The sequence below is a fragment of the Acipenser ruthenus genome, chromosome 38 (genome assembly GCF_902713425.1).
Source record: "Acipenser ruthenus chromosome 38, fAciRut3.2 maternal haplotype, whole genome shotgun sequence".
In the NCBI taxonomy this organism is placed as follows: Eukaryota; Metazoa; Chordata; class Actinopteri; order Acipenseriformes; family Acipenseridae; genus Acipenser; species Acipenser ruthenus.
In genome coordinates, this window is record NC_081226.1 from 2,812,472 (window position 1) to 2,827,549 (window position 15,078).

The 15,078-nt window shown below is 35.0% G+C and overlaps 1 protein-coding gene across 1 annotated transcript; it reads left to right on the plus strand.

Moving 5' to 3' along the window:
- The first annotated feature begins 1,375 nt into the window (after nucleotides 1-1,375).
- Nucleotides 1,376-14,746, plus strand: LOC131707095 (uncharacterized). The gene is made up of 16 exons (XM_059009232.1): nucleotides 1,376-1,519; nucleotides 5,125-5,409; nucleotides 5,710-6,000; nucleotides 6,618-6,689; nucleotides 7,107-7,163; nucleotides 8,179-8,235; nucleotides 9,547-9,639; nucleotides 10,440-10,502; nucleotides 11,028-11,093; nucleotides 12,357-12,419; nucleotides 12,546-12,611; nucleotides 13,367-13,429; nucleotides 13,608-13,670; nucleotides 13,807-13,866; nucleotides 14,086-14,142; nucleotides 14,446-14,746. Exons 1-15 carry the CDS (start codon nucleotides 1,444-1,446, stop codon nucleotides 14,103-14,105), a joined length of 1,395 nt encoding a protein of 464 aa, XP_058865215.1. The 5' UTR covers nucleotides 1,376-1,443; the 3' UTR covers nucleotides 14,106-14,142; nucleotides 14,446-14,746.
- Nucleotides 14,747-15,078: the final 332 nt, after the last annotated feature.

Consider the following 15,078-nt stretch of genomic DNA (forward strand, 5'->3'; position numbering starts at 1 on the left):
GCAGCAATCATTACTAATGTTGGTTATTTCTTTTAGGTGTCAAAGGCTATATTATCTCCACCACAAATATCTGTTTTGTTATAGAACAGGCATTTGTTTGTACTCATAGTCCTTTTGTGCAATCAGAACAATAATTCTGACTAAAGCTGAATAATATACTAAAATCTGGTGATGAACCTCAACACCTGATAGAGATAATGTTCACAGTGTTTCTGGGACAGATTAGATCCTAATACATCCTTCTAGGGTGATTTCGTCATTGGGAATGTGGTAAAATAAAGAAAAATTCAGACAATTTTTCATGTAATTTACCACCTGAAATTAATATTTTTAAAAGTCTGAGGCGGCAGTAAGACAATACCTAGAGTTTCACACATCAGATTAATACAAAACTGGCACTAGGGCATGTGATATATTAAATATTTATTTCATATTAAATATTTATTTTATATGTTACAATGTGGGGCAGTATGATCATGTGACATCATCAGAGGTCAAAGGTCACCTAGAGTCATGTTTTGAGCTGTTTTGGGACCGTTTGAGTTTAAATGTCTCAAACATGTGTGCAGAAGTGTTTTTTAAAGTGTTTTAATACTATGCCTCAGATTATGTGACAGTTTTTTTACCAAATAGATTTGATCTGTATGTGTCCCTTTTTGACAGCAATGTGTATGGTTTATCGAACATTCTGTGAAAATGTCAACCCATGTGCCAGATTTAGCTCATGTGGAACATATCTTTGAACTATTTAAACTCAAAACTAACTATTTTTTTTTTTGTACCACAGCTTTCTGCGTTGTCCAGACAAGTCATAACATGTGTGGCTATAAATACCCCGTCAACCGCCCCCATTTATTTTAATTGCGTAGTTATTCTCAGTTTGTTTGGAATGTCACCCTCTTCATTTTCAGGGTCTTCAAGAAGCTAATCAGTGTATCAAAACTAATAGTTTTGTTCTCAGCTAACAATTTGGATAACAAATTATCTTAAATGGACTGATAATGTTTTCTGTTTGTTGGGTAAATAAATACAGCAACAATTCCTTAAATGTAATTTTCCATTAAAAACTGAAATAATGTACATCATATTCAATAGTACTTCATACCAGTCATGTAAAGTCTATTTCTGACATCACAATAAACAGAACCTTGCACAGTATATTCACACACATTGTACATATAGATTATATCATTAACCACAGTACTCGCTTTGTCTTTGCAAATGTGTCTTTTCTTTGCACTTAAAAAAAAAACTGCCCAATGTATATTCTGTTGCAATAAATGTGCAACGCCCTGGAGGTTGTTTCTCATGGTTTCTTTTTCAGTACAGCATTTTCACCACGCAGCTCTGGTGTGACTTTGTTTTATAGAGAGGGTGGGTGTTGTTATATGTGTCACTCATAAATGAGAAGTGATCAGATTTAGCAGAGCAGTTGAACCAAAAATGAAGCAACAGGCTTGGAACCCTGGAGCCCTTCTCGTTGTAATTCTGCTTGGGGCAGTGTCCTTCACATTGAGTGGTAAGCGTTTCTTTATCAGGCTTTGACAGAACTAGGGGACACCTGCATTGTCATTTTTATTTATGTGTCCCAATTCATCTAACAGCATGAACTTTTCAACTCAAAGTTAATGACTCATGTGCTACTAATTTGTAAATAAGATAAGATTATTTTTTATATAGATGTTACAGAAATTATTATTATTATTATTATTATTATTGTTGTTGTTGTTGTTGTTGTTGTTGTTGTTGTTGTTGTTGTTGTTGTTGTTGTTGTTGTTAATAATAATAATAATAATAATAATAATAATAATAATAATAATATACAGAAAACAAAGATACAGATAGCATACCTGCCAACTATATACCTTTAGGTCGTAGACTATGGCATTACTACCACGGTCCTATGGCTTTTTCAGCTGGTCCCGTGGCATTTTCAGTTGTATGGTGTATGTCGGTACTAATTAATGTGTTGCCCAAGTAGGCTACCTTAGTAACTTTTAAGGAATCCTAGGTATCAAAATAAACATGTGTATGATTAATGCAACAGTGTTATTTTGTTACTTGCCTTGTGTTAGAAAGCCATGTGTTTTGTTCAGAACAATAGGTGAGCTTCATTTACACATTCAGCAAAAATTTCCATTTACTTTTACAGAAAGGCAATGGTAGCTAACAAGCAATATGATATGATATATGTAATGTATTATAGTTTATTAGTTATTAGAGCTACGATTTGCTGTAGGTTTAACAGTTTCCTCAGTTTCTGTAATTGTCATCCTGTATAATCCACAGTGGAAATGTTTGTAATTTTTGGGATATTCCTTTTGTAACTCTTGCAGGAAGCTGATGAACCCAACATTTGTCTCTTTGAAGAATTGATTAATTGAACCAACAGGTTTTTTGTTTTTGTTTCTCATTTATTTGAATGACAGTCCTCATAAAACAATTGGTGCCGTGTGCATTATTGCGCTGGCGTGTCACCTTATAAAAAAAAAAATTAAAAAACTTAATAAATACATGTTGACATACAAACACTGGGTATAATTGCAACAGGCGCTGATGAAGTCATGGATGCTACTTTTTGCTATGTTTTTAATTTTTTTTTTTTATATACTGGCTGGCACTAATTTGTTTCATTATCTCGGCATCTTGCTAGTATCTTTTTAGGAGTCTAGCCAATGGAAAAAAACAGCAAACAGTAAAACCCTGTGCTGAATTTCATGAGGTTTGTAAACCTCAAGCCACTTGTATGCTCACTTCTTCTTATTTGGTTTAAGAATCTTTCCAGAGCTACTTCTTAATAGTCTGTGGCTGTTAAGCAAACATTGTTTATGTGTAAAGTTATGCAAAAAATAAAAATACAAAATATATTTACTGTACCCATTAGATAGTGGGGGCTGTCATATTCTCTTGACAAAGAGAGCATTTGCAATGACATGAAGTTACTGTGTGACATACAGGCAGACAGATGAACAGCCTTCATATATATAATATATTCAATCATTTGTGCTAAAATAGGTCGTGATCAAGTTGCATCAGAATTAGACAAGCAGTTCTGTAGATGGATGCAAAATACTAAAGTGTGATTAAAGAAAGATGCAAACTTGTTCATTTTTTTAAATATATACAAATAACCATATATAAATAAATGTATTACTGGGTACTTTAATTGTAAATCTACCTGTTTGTTTTTACTATAATGTCAGTGCATGTTTAATGTATAGTAAATACAAATGCATTTTAACTGCTACAGGTTTTTGTAATATGAATGATATATTCCAAATATATTTCTCAATCTCTATTTATTATATGTATTTAGAATGCAGAGAAAGGGAGGACTTTAATATAACATATTATAATATAATATGACATCTATAACATGAACGTCCTTTTTAAACACGGATGTGAGAATCGGTCTATTTTGACCAGCAGCCTGTGGGTATGTATGTGTCTTGCAAAATGCAGACATGTGCTAGCTATGAGAAACCACAACTCATTTTACATAGGATGTTAGCAGTTTTAGGGTTTAACGGAAACTTTCAATGCACTAACTCATCTATTATCTACTTAGGTTTACTTGCAATGGCTAACATATAAAAGCAATATACTTTACTGTATATAACACTGTCTGAATAATTTTGGTGTCCCTGTATATAAACGGATGGACTGATTTAAACTATATGATATATATATATATATATATATATGTATATATATATGTATATATATATATATATATATATATATATATATATATATATATATATATATATATCATATAATATTACAAAATATATTACTTCTAACAATTGATTGAAAATAAATTATTAAATGCATGGGCTAAGCAACGCATATTAACAATACATGAGTGAGTTTAGTGGTTATAAAAAGTTAGAATCAGTGGCTCTGGCTGCAGCTGTGTATGATGGCAGCACACAGGTGCATCAATGTGTGGCAGGGTCTGTTTTGTGGCGTGGATTACAAAAATATCCACTGTCTAGAAGCTAGGTTAAAACCACTGATCATTTCACCCAGGCCTCCACTGGAGAAAGGCAGTGGGACTGGTGTATCAGCCCATTGTCTGTACGTCTGAGCCAACGAGTTTCCTAAATAGGAAACCTGCCCTCCAAAACGGTGAATGACTGGCTCGCAAACTAACCCTAGTTCATAGGGAGTTCCCATTTTAATGAAAAAGGGGAAGTAACTAATTTACTTATTTTCCACTGAGGATGTCAGTCTTCCAAACGAATCATCATATTTAAATACTACCCATGTGTATTTTAGAAAGTCAATGATGCACAAGGGTAATGTATGCACTGTATTAGTACTGCTCTACCCGATTGGATTTGGTATTGCTGTAGTTTGGAACATCCATCCTTACTGGGGGGGAGGGTGACATATACATTTAATAGGACAGAATCTAGACTTTTTTATTTTTAAAATGTTCCCAGTGTTTTAGATCCCACTACTTCATCTGGCAAGCTATTCCATGCACTTATAATTCTCTGTGTACCTTCCGTGCTAAACTTACTTTTACTCAGCTTCCATTTATGGTCCTCTTGTTCTTCTCTCTGTGCTAAATTTGAAGTCGTATCTTGGGGTAACTTTACATATACCCTTTATTATTTCAATCAAGTCCCCTCTTTCCCTTCTTTTTTCTGGGATAAAGAGATTTAATTAGTTTAAACTTCCCTTGTAGCTCATGTCATTAAGTCCTGGATTAGCCTAGATGCCCTTCTCTGTACCTTCTCTAGTGCAATTATGTCTTTTTTTGTAGTGAGGTGACCAAAACTGGATAAAGTATTCTAAGTGGGGTCTAGTTAGGGCATTGTATAATCTAAGCATCCCTAGACTTGCATTATACACTTTTTGAGATATAGCCTAATATTCTATTTGCCTTTTTAATTGCCTCCCCACATTGGAGAGATCATTTAAACTCCGAGATCTTTAAGTTTACGTAAGCATCGTGCGTCACTGCATATTTGTAAAATGTTCATATTATATCATTTTCAGGTCAGTAATGAACCGGAAGTTGATTATTTGATGCTCTGCAGTACAAAAGCACTGAAGCATATCATGTTGTGTTATTGTAATAATCTTCATAAAAGTGTATGTTTGTTTCCACAGATCCCTTCATATCAATAGTGTCAAAGGGAGAATCGGCTACCCTGTACTGTAATGCATCACTTCAAGCAGGATCACAGGCCCAGTGGACAAGGAGAGGGGTCAGTGGGGATAAATGTGTGATTGTGACCAGACAGGAGGATGGAAGAGTTGTTAAAGAAATAAAAGATCTACAGAATCGGTTTCAAATAGATGACCGCTTTAGCATTCATTTTGAGAGAGTTGATCCAGGAGACCTTGGAACCTATGAGTGTGGAGGACGTGAAACAAGTTTAATAGTACTGGCAGGTGAGTTGTGTGTCTGTTTATATAGCCTCATAATTGTATATCCAGTTCCAGCTTCTCTATATAGCTCCATGGTAACAATGTCATTTTCATTTAAAGAATAAAGAATAATTGATTAAACATGATTATAGAATAAGAAAAATGAGCAACAAAAATAGATAGATAGATACTGTGTGAAGCCTGAACAAAGCTTTCTTTCTTTCTTTCTTTCTTTCTTTCTTTCTTTCTTTCTTTCTTTCAGAACCCTAAATGCGTTTTTAGTTGTTCATTTTAAAATCCCTATAACATCTTTTGCTTCCACAGATCCCGCCAGTCACACAGTATCAGAGGGAGAGTCAGTAACCCTGCACTGTGGTGACTCGGCAGATCTAGCAGGGGCAGGGAGTGTCAGATGGAAGCAGGTTAATGGAGGCACTGGTCATTCTATTCTGTACAAAGATCCAGCAGGAAAAACTGTAACACAAGTAAATGATCCAGACCATCGATATGAACTTAGACTCAACTCATCCCTTTACATAAGGAAAGTAAAATCAGCAGACTCTGGGAGATATGAATGTAATGGGATCCATGTGGCTGATTTAAAGGTGCTGACTGGTGAGTGGTCTGTCTATGTCTTCCTAAGTAGATTTGCCATGATTTAAAACTGACAATAATATCTGAATAAATCATTGCTGGTTGTATATAATAATAAATGTGTACCACAGTTTTTGAACTTCAGAATCATGCTGTTACAGCACTTTCTGGCATGATGCATTTGTATTTATTGTCAACCCTTTGTCCTGCAAACAGTAAAGTTAGAGAATTGAAACACAAACACAAACGTGGTGATCTTGTATGTTTTGCTTGCTTTTTCAGTTTCAAATATTGTGATACAACTACAAAGATTCTTTGTGATACATTGGTCTGTGTTTAAGTAGTTTTCAAATATGGATATTTGTGTGTGTGTGTGTGTGTGTGTGTGTGTGAGTGTGTGTGTGTGTATGTGTATTAAATATGTGATTGGCTATCAATGTGAGGACTGCCATTGATCTCCAGTCCTCCTGAATCAGTGCATTGATTGGGTATTTCAAACTGGGAAGAAAACAGGGGCAAACATCTGATTGGGAAAATCCAGCGAGACCATCACCTTTTACATGTGGCCAACACGCTCTGTGCTAAACTCTCTTGAACAAATACATCTGACATTAAAGTTTAAAATCTTTACTTTACAGCTACTTCAACAACAACTACTGCAAAAACAACAAAACTAACAGAAAGTACACCGAGTAGTGAATCAACCACAAGTAAGTACAGATCTGATCACTCCATTGCCACTTCAAATCACTACTAATTTATACTAATAAAATCACAAGTACCAATTAACAAGCATTACTGCTTTTTGTAGAAGGTGTGATTGAGAGAGATACAGTACACAACCTGGCCCTTTCTTTTTTACCTATCTACTCTGTCAGGCCAAATGAATGCTGTAGTTTACTCCACCCAGCAATGCTATACTTGTACCCTGATGACAGTGGCTACTTTCAAGACAATACAAATGTCAAGGCTGTGATCAGGGAAAATGGTGGAAAATACTGGCACAACCAGATAGGTAAAGGTCCTAATAAAATGGCCAGGCAGTGTATGCTTTGCCTTTGCGTGCCAGTGTTTCTTTGCCTTTGCCCTTGCTTTCCTCATTCAAGTTTCAAACCTTTACTTTACAGCTACTTCCAAAGCAACAGCTGTCTCAACTACGGAATCAAACAAAATATCATCCACAGGTAAGTACAGATCAGACTATTGCATTGCCACTGAGCAGTCTGGAATTAATACACTGCAGGTTAAATGTCAACAATATACAAAACAATTAAAAACAAAGCATTAATATCGTACTGTTCTCATATACACACGAATTGCACAACAACACAAAGCAAATTAAATATCTAGTTGCTGAAGCGGTTTTTATTTTAGCCAACAAGGTTTTCACTTGTGGCAGCAATGCACTAGCAAAAGCCACAGGGCAGTGACATCAGCTCCCTAGCAACAAGCCTCCTATGTTGTTGTTGGGAATGGATTATTTCAATGCAGCGGGTTTGTGCATTTGAGAAAGGAGAGGAAGAGACTGAAGTTGATGAGTAGCAATTACCCTCTGCTGTACGAATTAAAATGGTGTGCAGCTTTTTATACGAAAGATGAGAAAATGCGGGTTGCGTAGAGGATTTATACTGGACCATGACACCCCTGATAAAACGAGGGAGTGGTTGTACAGTATTTGTTAGCCTATTTGTTTTTCTGTGGGTCTCTCGCTGTATCGCGGCCCTTGATATATAGCGGATTTATATCGGACCCCGACACCCGCGATCTATCGAGTGGGTGGTGTATTTAAAAATAAATGAATACCTATTGATAAAATATATAAATATCAATACATTTCTATATATATTTTTTGTATGCAATACATAACTTGCACCAAGTATGTTGTTTGTTTCTACCAAATTCTCAATAATAAACTTACATTCTACTGAAAAATAAATAGGCTTAAGCTGCTTAATACGTATCTGTATAGTATTTTATGGAAGAAAAATGATTATACAGTGTGTTTGTGGAGGTGTTCTTATTTTAAAATCCCTTCAATAATAAGTCCAGGTGTGTTAAGCCCACAAAGACTTAAATCACTAAATCTGTATGCAAATCAGGTAAATGGGAACTTTGCACTAACAATCTTTATTGCAATTGAATGAGGTGTTCTCAATCTACATGCCAACCTTGCCAAACTTTCAGATATTTTCTTCACAGCTCCTTCAAAACAAACAACAGTCCTGACCACACCTCCAAAGAAAGAAACCGCTACAAGTAAGTTGAGCACACTACCACTTAGACGTTTTGAACAATTCATTAATATCACAACACCAATTGTCCAAACCAGTGGAAACTTACAGATGATCCTGAAAGAACAATAGGCTTTGCCTTCAGTCTTTACTGCAGAGAGCTTCCTGACTGAACATAAACATGAGAAGCATTCCATAAACTGGGGGAGAATCTGTGGAAAAAACTTTCAGATATTTTCTTCACAGCTGCTTCAAAACCAACAACAGTCCTGACCACACCTGAAAGAACAAGTTACAAGTACATTGAAATCATATCACACTATTGTCATTATGAAAAGAGGACATGACCAGTTAGACGTTTGAACAATACATTGATTTACGATTCCAAAGATTGCAGAACGCTGTGTTACAGGCTCACTTTCTGGTATTAGTACAGCACAGAGACACTTTGAGACAGAGATCTTGAAGATTAAAGATTTCTTTCCATGAAGTGTAAGAGTGTTCAATTTCTGGAGTGATGAATAAATTCCATTACAGGTCAATGCAATACTGGCCTGGCTAAACTAGATTCTCAAAACCAAACAAGACTTCAATTACCCCCAACTAAACAGTGGCAGAACTTCACGGTAATGGAGATGTTGCATGCCATTGCTTTCCTGATGCTTCATTTCAATGACTTTGCTGTATCTGTGGCAGCAACATTAGTTATTAGAATTGGAACGTTACTTTGAGAATTGTAATAATAGCTGTAGTTTTGATTTACATGTAACTCACATAAATGTTTAGATTACGTGGGAATTAATTCATTTTGTTTGCCTCTACCTCCTCGGCACCCCCTTGTGTGCCAGGGTAGAACTGCAACTTGACATTGTTTTATTTGAATCTATATTCAAACCAAATAACAGTTTTGTTTGATAGTTTTTCCTTTCTCAAGTTTTACTACCACTTGCCTTCTTGCAACAGTATTTTTAGATTTCTTGTATGGTTGTTTCTCAAAGCAGAATGTAAATTCTTATTAATTATTCATTTTAGTTTATTTTTTTTGTCCCCAGTATTTTAGTACGTTAGATGTTTTATGGGCAAATTTGTTGTTGACCTTGGATTAGGGGTTTTCCACATATATTGAAAACTGTAAAGTGTGACACATGACTGCCTTCAATATAAATAGATTTGTATTGAACATTACTGTAATTGGTTTCTTTGTGCCACTAGTGCGTGGATGCTACATAGTAATTGCCAGAATTAAACTGGGCTTGCTGAGGCTGTGTGACACCCAAACAGACAGCGATTGTGACGTGATTGTTCAGTAATTTCCTATGGCTTTTTTTCTTATCAGATGTTGCCCTATTCACTGCTGTGGGTATTATCATACCAATTCTGGCAGCTGCAATATTCATCTTCTTTTGGAAAAGAAGATCAATGACAAAAGGTACTTTAGTTACATACTAATAAGCAGTCAGTATATATGGAATAGAGGTTCTTATGCGTGTCCACATTTGTACTGCCAGTGCAGTAATGTTTATTAAGACCTACTCATAGTTTTATGCTCCAACACATATTTAAGACACACACATACAGCTATGTAAAACATTGGTTATTAAGTTTTGAAATAGTTTGTCATTTTCCTATTTCATATACAGTACCAACACAAATGATTTACAGCAAGACTATGGGTGGGGATTATATTACCCATTTTTCCTCACTCAGACCCTTTACTTACTAAATATCTTGGTATCCCTATATAGTTAATTAAAAAATATGGTAAATATGTTTATGAAAAAGACATCTCACAAGTAAAATGGTACTCCAAAATGTTCTCCTTTTTCTAGGAAAGCAGTACAACTGGGGATGGGGAGTTTGTTGCTGGATAACGTCACTATTTCTCACTAAATACACTATCTTGGTATTCCTGAATAGATCATTGGATTCTAATGAGCAATCTGTTCAGTGGTACCCTGAATATGATTCATTTACATTTGTTGTTTCCATAATTGGTGTTGGTACTGTATATTGGCTATTTATAAAATAACTGAGCTTGCTTTGACTATTTATTAAGTAACGTATACATGAGTAATTCCATATTAAATACTTATTTAGGCCATGTAAAATAATGAGTTACAAAAATGGGTATTGTATTGCATTGGATTGGATACTCAAAGGGTAAACTTTATCAGCCAACTAACATGTTACTTTTATATTGTTCCATATTGTTATATTTTACATTTCTAGAAAGTCAAGACAACACAGGTCATGTTTATGAAACCGTGAAGGAGCCAACAACAGCCAAAAACAGTAATATATTGTATTGCTTATTTCCTCATGGGGGGGGGGGGGAATATATATATATATATATATATATATATATATATATATATATATATATATATATATATATATATATATATATATATATATATATATATATAATATATACTGACCAAACTCTCCCACTTTTTGTTTTTATAAAATATTATTTTTTAAATTTAATTTATGCAGAATGTAAATTAATTACTTCATGATATTATACACAAATCATTGCTAGAACTCACCTTTTATGGTTTGTATTTGAGTGTATATAACATAGCTGCTGCCATACACTGGTGTAACAATCATTAAATAAGGAGGAAGATCTCAGCAGGAGGGGGATCTGGGTTCTAAGAGGGAATTGAGGACATTAATTGAACCGAAGGTTGATAAACCAAATTAAATGGATGGAGAGGAAAGAGTGTATACTGCTGAACTTTCCATTCTTCTTCTTCTTCTTCTTCTTCTTCTTCTTCTTCTTCTTCTTCTTCTTCTTCTTCTTCTTCTTCTCAGACTTCCAGGACTGCAAAGAACATGCATATTACTCAGTTATCCAGGAACCAAACGCTCTCCAAAACAGTACATTTCTTCTCATTTATTTTCCTGCTTTGATTTCCATTACATGAGAGTAGATGTTAAAACTTCATGCTGATTTAAAAGCCAGTGGAGAAATGGTGCATCCTGCCGTTATTCCAACGTCTGGGCATTGCCATGTATTGCTAAATTCTGAAGTTGAAAAACTAAATTGCAAATCTCCAAAATAGGCTTTCACTAAATGTGTTATTGTCATCGGTACTCTGAAAAAATCAAATGCTGCCCAAAGAAGTTCATGTGGCACTGAACCATATACATTAGCCAAATCCAGGAATGTCACATGGAGCTCCTTCCTCTCCTTTTTAGCCGATTGAATTTGTTGCCAGACCACGTTGATGTGTTCTAAGCATCCTAGGAAACCTGCAATGCCTGCTTTTAAGTGTCAATGAAGCAGTTCTGTTATATTTATAATACTGAATAACCCAAATATTATTCATGCAGAGTGACTAGGTGAGATATTTCTGCATTTAACCCTCCAAAAATATCTCTTCTGTAATGCTGCCTGCTAAGCAAAAAAACCCTTTTTGTACTTAAAATGACACTAATTTTACCCAACAGTGTCAGTCTGTATCTAAATCTGCCCCTGATTTAGGACAAAAACATTCACTGCACACTACGTTATAAATATACAGTGGCATCTAAAATAGTCACTGAAGTTTCAGTACAGAGTTGTATACAAAACATCCTTGTGTGGTTCCATTATGTAAAATACAAAGTTTACAATCTCAAGCTGTGGCTGTTCTAGTGCATTAAAGTGATTGTAGAAATCACTACACAGTAATTCCCTAGGTTGTACCTGTTCTGCACTTCCATTGGCTGCCTAGTTCTAACATGTGCAGTTTTGAAAGAAACACACATTATAGCACACATATACATGTGTGTTCATTTCAAAACATGACATCTGATACTTCAATAGTTTTGTTCTCAGGAAATCCATTTAAATTTCACTTCCTGGCTCATTTCACCTCAGCTGTGTCTTTTGGGTTAAAGCATGTTACATGTCAGCTAACAGGGAAATCAGCTGGTTGGTTCATCAGACTCCCTTGACTTAGTGTTGTACCAGATACCATGTTTTAAAAATAAATAGCCCATCTGAGACCTTGATGGGAGTACACAACATAAAGATTTTGTTAGCTACAAACAAAGGGTGATGCTTATTGTCTTGCTATATACCACAATGATATTGCTCATTAATGTCTGAATAATAATCATAGATTTCTCTGACATTATTCTGCTTCACATCCTCAGATCCTCAGACCTCTAAAGAATCTCAGTATGCACTGGTGCAGCTGTCAAATGTTGACAAAAACAGTAAGTTTTCATTAACGCATTATTGTTTGAGGAAAGAGTTTATATTGCCGCACTTACCATTCGGAATTCTTCTTCATGAATAAATACTTTTAATTGTAAAACTATTGTTCCATTTTACATTTCCAGACTACCAGGACTGCAAAGAACATGTATATTACTCTGTTATCCAGGAACCAAACACTCTTCAAAACAGTACGTTTCTTCATTTATTTTCCGGTTATATTTTTAAGACTGAATAACCCAAACATTATTCATGCAGAGTGACTAGGTGAGATATTTTTTCTTGATTTTACACATGCATTTTCATTTTAAAACATGACATCTGATACTTCAAAGTTTTGTTCTCAGGAAATCTCTTTAAATTTCTCTTCCTGGCTCATTTCACCTTGGCGGTGTCTTCTGGGTCAAAGCACATTGCTGGCTGAAAGCATGTCCAGCTGGTTGGTTCATCTATCTGAAAGTATGGCTTATAAACAAGGAGACTCCCTTGACTATTGTACCAGATACCATGATAAAAATAAATAGCCCACCTGAGACCTACATAGTGATGGAGGTACACAACAGAAAGAGTTGAGAAATAGTTTTTAGTTACAAACAAAAGGTGATGCATAGTGTCTTCTTGCCACACTATACCATATCCATAGGAGGATGTGTGGTCTAGTGGTTAAAGAAAAGGGCTTGTAACCAGGAAGTCTCCAATTCAAATCCCAGCTGACTCATTGTGTGTGACCCTGAGCAAGTCACTTAACCTCCTTGTGCTCTGTCTTTCGGGTGAGACGTTATTGTAGGTGACTCTACAGCTGATGCATAGTTTACACTAGTCTCTAAGTCTCCTTGGATAAAGGTGTCTGCTAAATAAACAAATAATAAAACCACAATGATATTCCTCATTAATGTTTGAATAATATCATAGATTTCTCTGACATTATTCTGCTTCACATCCTCAGATCCTCACACCTCTAAAGAATCTCAGTATGCACTGGTGCAGCTGTCAAAAGTTGAGGAAAACAGTAAGTTTTCATTAACGCATTATTGTTTGATATAACATTTGATATAACACTTGAAATGTATTTGCTTACGATTGTAAGTCGCCCTGGATAAGGACGTCTCCTAAGAAATAAATAATAATAATAATAATATTGAAGTTATAATGATGAGATCTCTTTATAATGCAATGATATTCCATAGGTGACCAGGATAAAAAGGAAACGGAATACTCACTTTTGCATGCCCCCAAAGCAACAGACTGCAGTAAGACATCCTTTTTATAAGACATTTTAGATATGCATTTATAAGTCTCACTATAATAGGCCCTCAAACTAAAGTGTTAGAATAATTTGAACAGTGAAGGGGTTCTCTAATGTTAAATTGCTCTTTGATTTTTAAGAATCTCAAAACAGTAAGGAACCCGAGTATGAACTTGTGAAAGCACCAAAGGAAAAACTCGGTTAGTATTCTTTCTTCCTTTCTTGTAATAAAAAGAGTATTTTATCTTTATAGTGCTGTGTTTATTCTCATACACTCATTTAAATAGTCTACATGTCCTTATTGTATTTTTCACTTCTGTAAAGAAATATAATATTAATAATAAATAGGCAGATGTATAGTATTCTAGCAGTGATGGGCTACACTAATAAGGTCATATTGTTCTGTGTATTATTTTCAGAATCTCAAGACATTAAATAATTTGAATATGCCTTTGTGCAAGCACCAAAGGATGTCAGTAAGTATTTGAGTCTGTTTTTATCTTTTTTATATATAGAATGAACAGTAATCCTTCTGATAAACATATCGGAGCTTTAAAGATGACACTTGGGAAAAAAAAAAAACAGTATGCAGTTTTAGAACTGTGGTATTAAGACCCTGCTTCCCATCTCTTCTCCATGTACTACTTGACTTTCATTAATAGTCCTTTTAAACCCCCTAATTATTAGTATCTTTGTTAAAAATGATTGCTTGTATTCCTCTGTTGTGGGTATATTATAATCTTTATTAACTCTTACTATTTATTCTTTTCTCAATTTAGAATGAGAGTGAAGAGGATCCCATATCTAGTTCTAATAGACTCTGAACAGAGAAAACAAAGTTGCCTATTGTCTATTGATTCAAACCCAGCTACAAGAGAGAGAGAAGATGATACAATACCCTTTAAACTGCAAATATCACCTCATCTTTATCCTCATTTGCGTTTATTTATTTAAAGATTATGAATGTGATAGCTTATGATTTCTTATTGTAATGCACTGCTATATACAGTGAAGTCATTTTGTAAATTAAGTACACCATGTAAATGTTTAAATGTGATTAAATGTCATAGCTTATTACAATTTTGGTGTCATTTGGTGTTTTGGTTTGAAAAATATGGTAAGAAAAACAAACTGCGATCAAGCATCACAGTGGTTTGCCGTGTTATAAACATGGCGTTCACGGTGAGTCATATAATCAGGAGCTTTCTGGTTTTGAATCCTGTTCTCCCCAAGTTGGTTGGTAGGCCCACAGGGAGTGCTTCAATGGTTTGTGTGCTCCTGCAGGTTAAAGAGGAAAACTGACTGGGAGAAAAGTGCATGTACATGACAAAGCAAGATGGATACTAGCCAGACTGGGTCCACCGGGTCTCCAGAGTTCTGTTGCTTAGCATGTGAAAGGAGTGACTTGACAG

Excerpts from the sequence above, each read along its gene's own strand:
- LOC131707095 (XM_059009232.1), top strand. The coding sequence starts at position 1,444 with ATGAAGCAACAGGCTTGGAACCCTGGAGCCCTTCTCGTTGTAATTCTG. Across the intron at positions 6,690-7,106 it reads GAGTAGTGAATCAACCACAA|CTACTTCCAAAGCAACAGCT; the intron begins GTAAGTACAGAT and ends TTTACTTTACAG. Across the intron at positions 11,094-12,356 it reads ACCAAACGCTCTCCAAAACA|ATCCTCAGACCTCTAAAGAA; the intron begins GTACATTTCTTC and ends TCACATCCTCAG.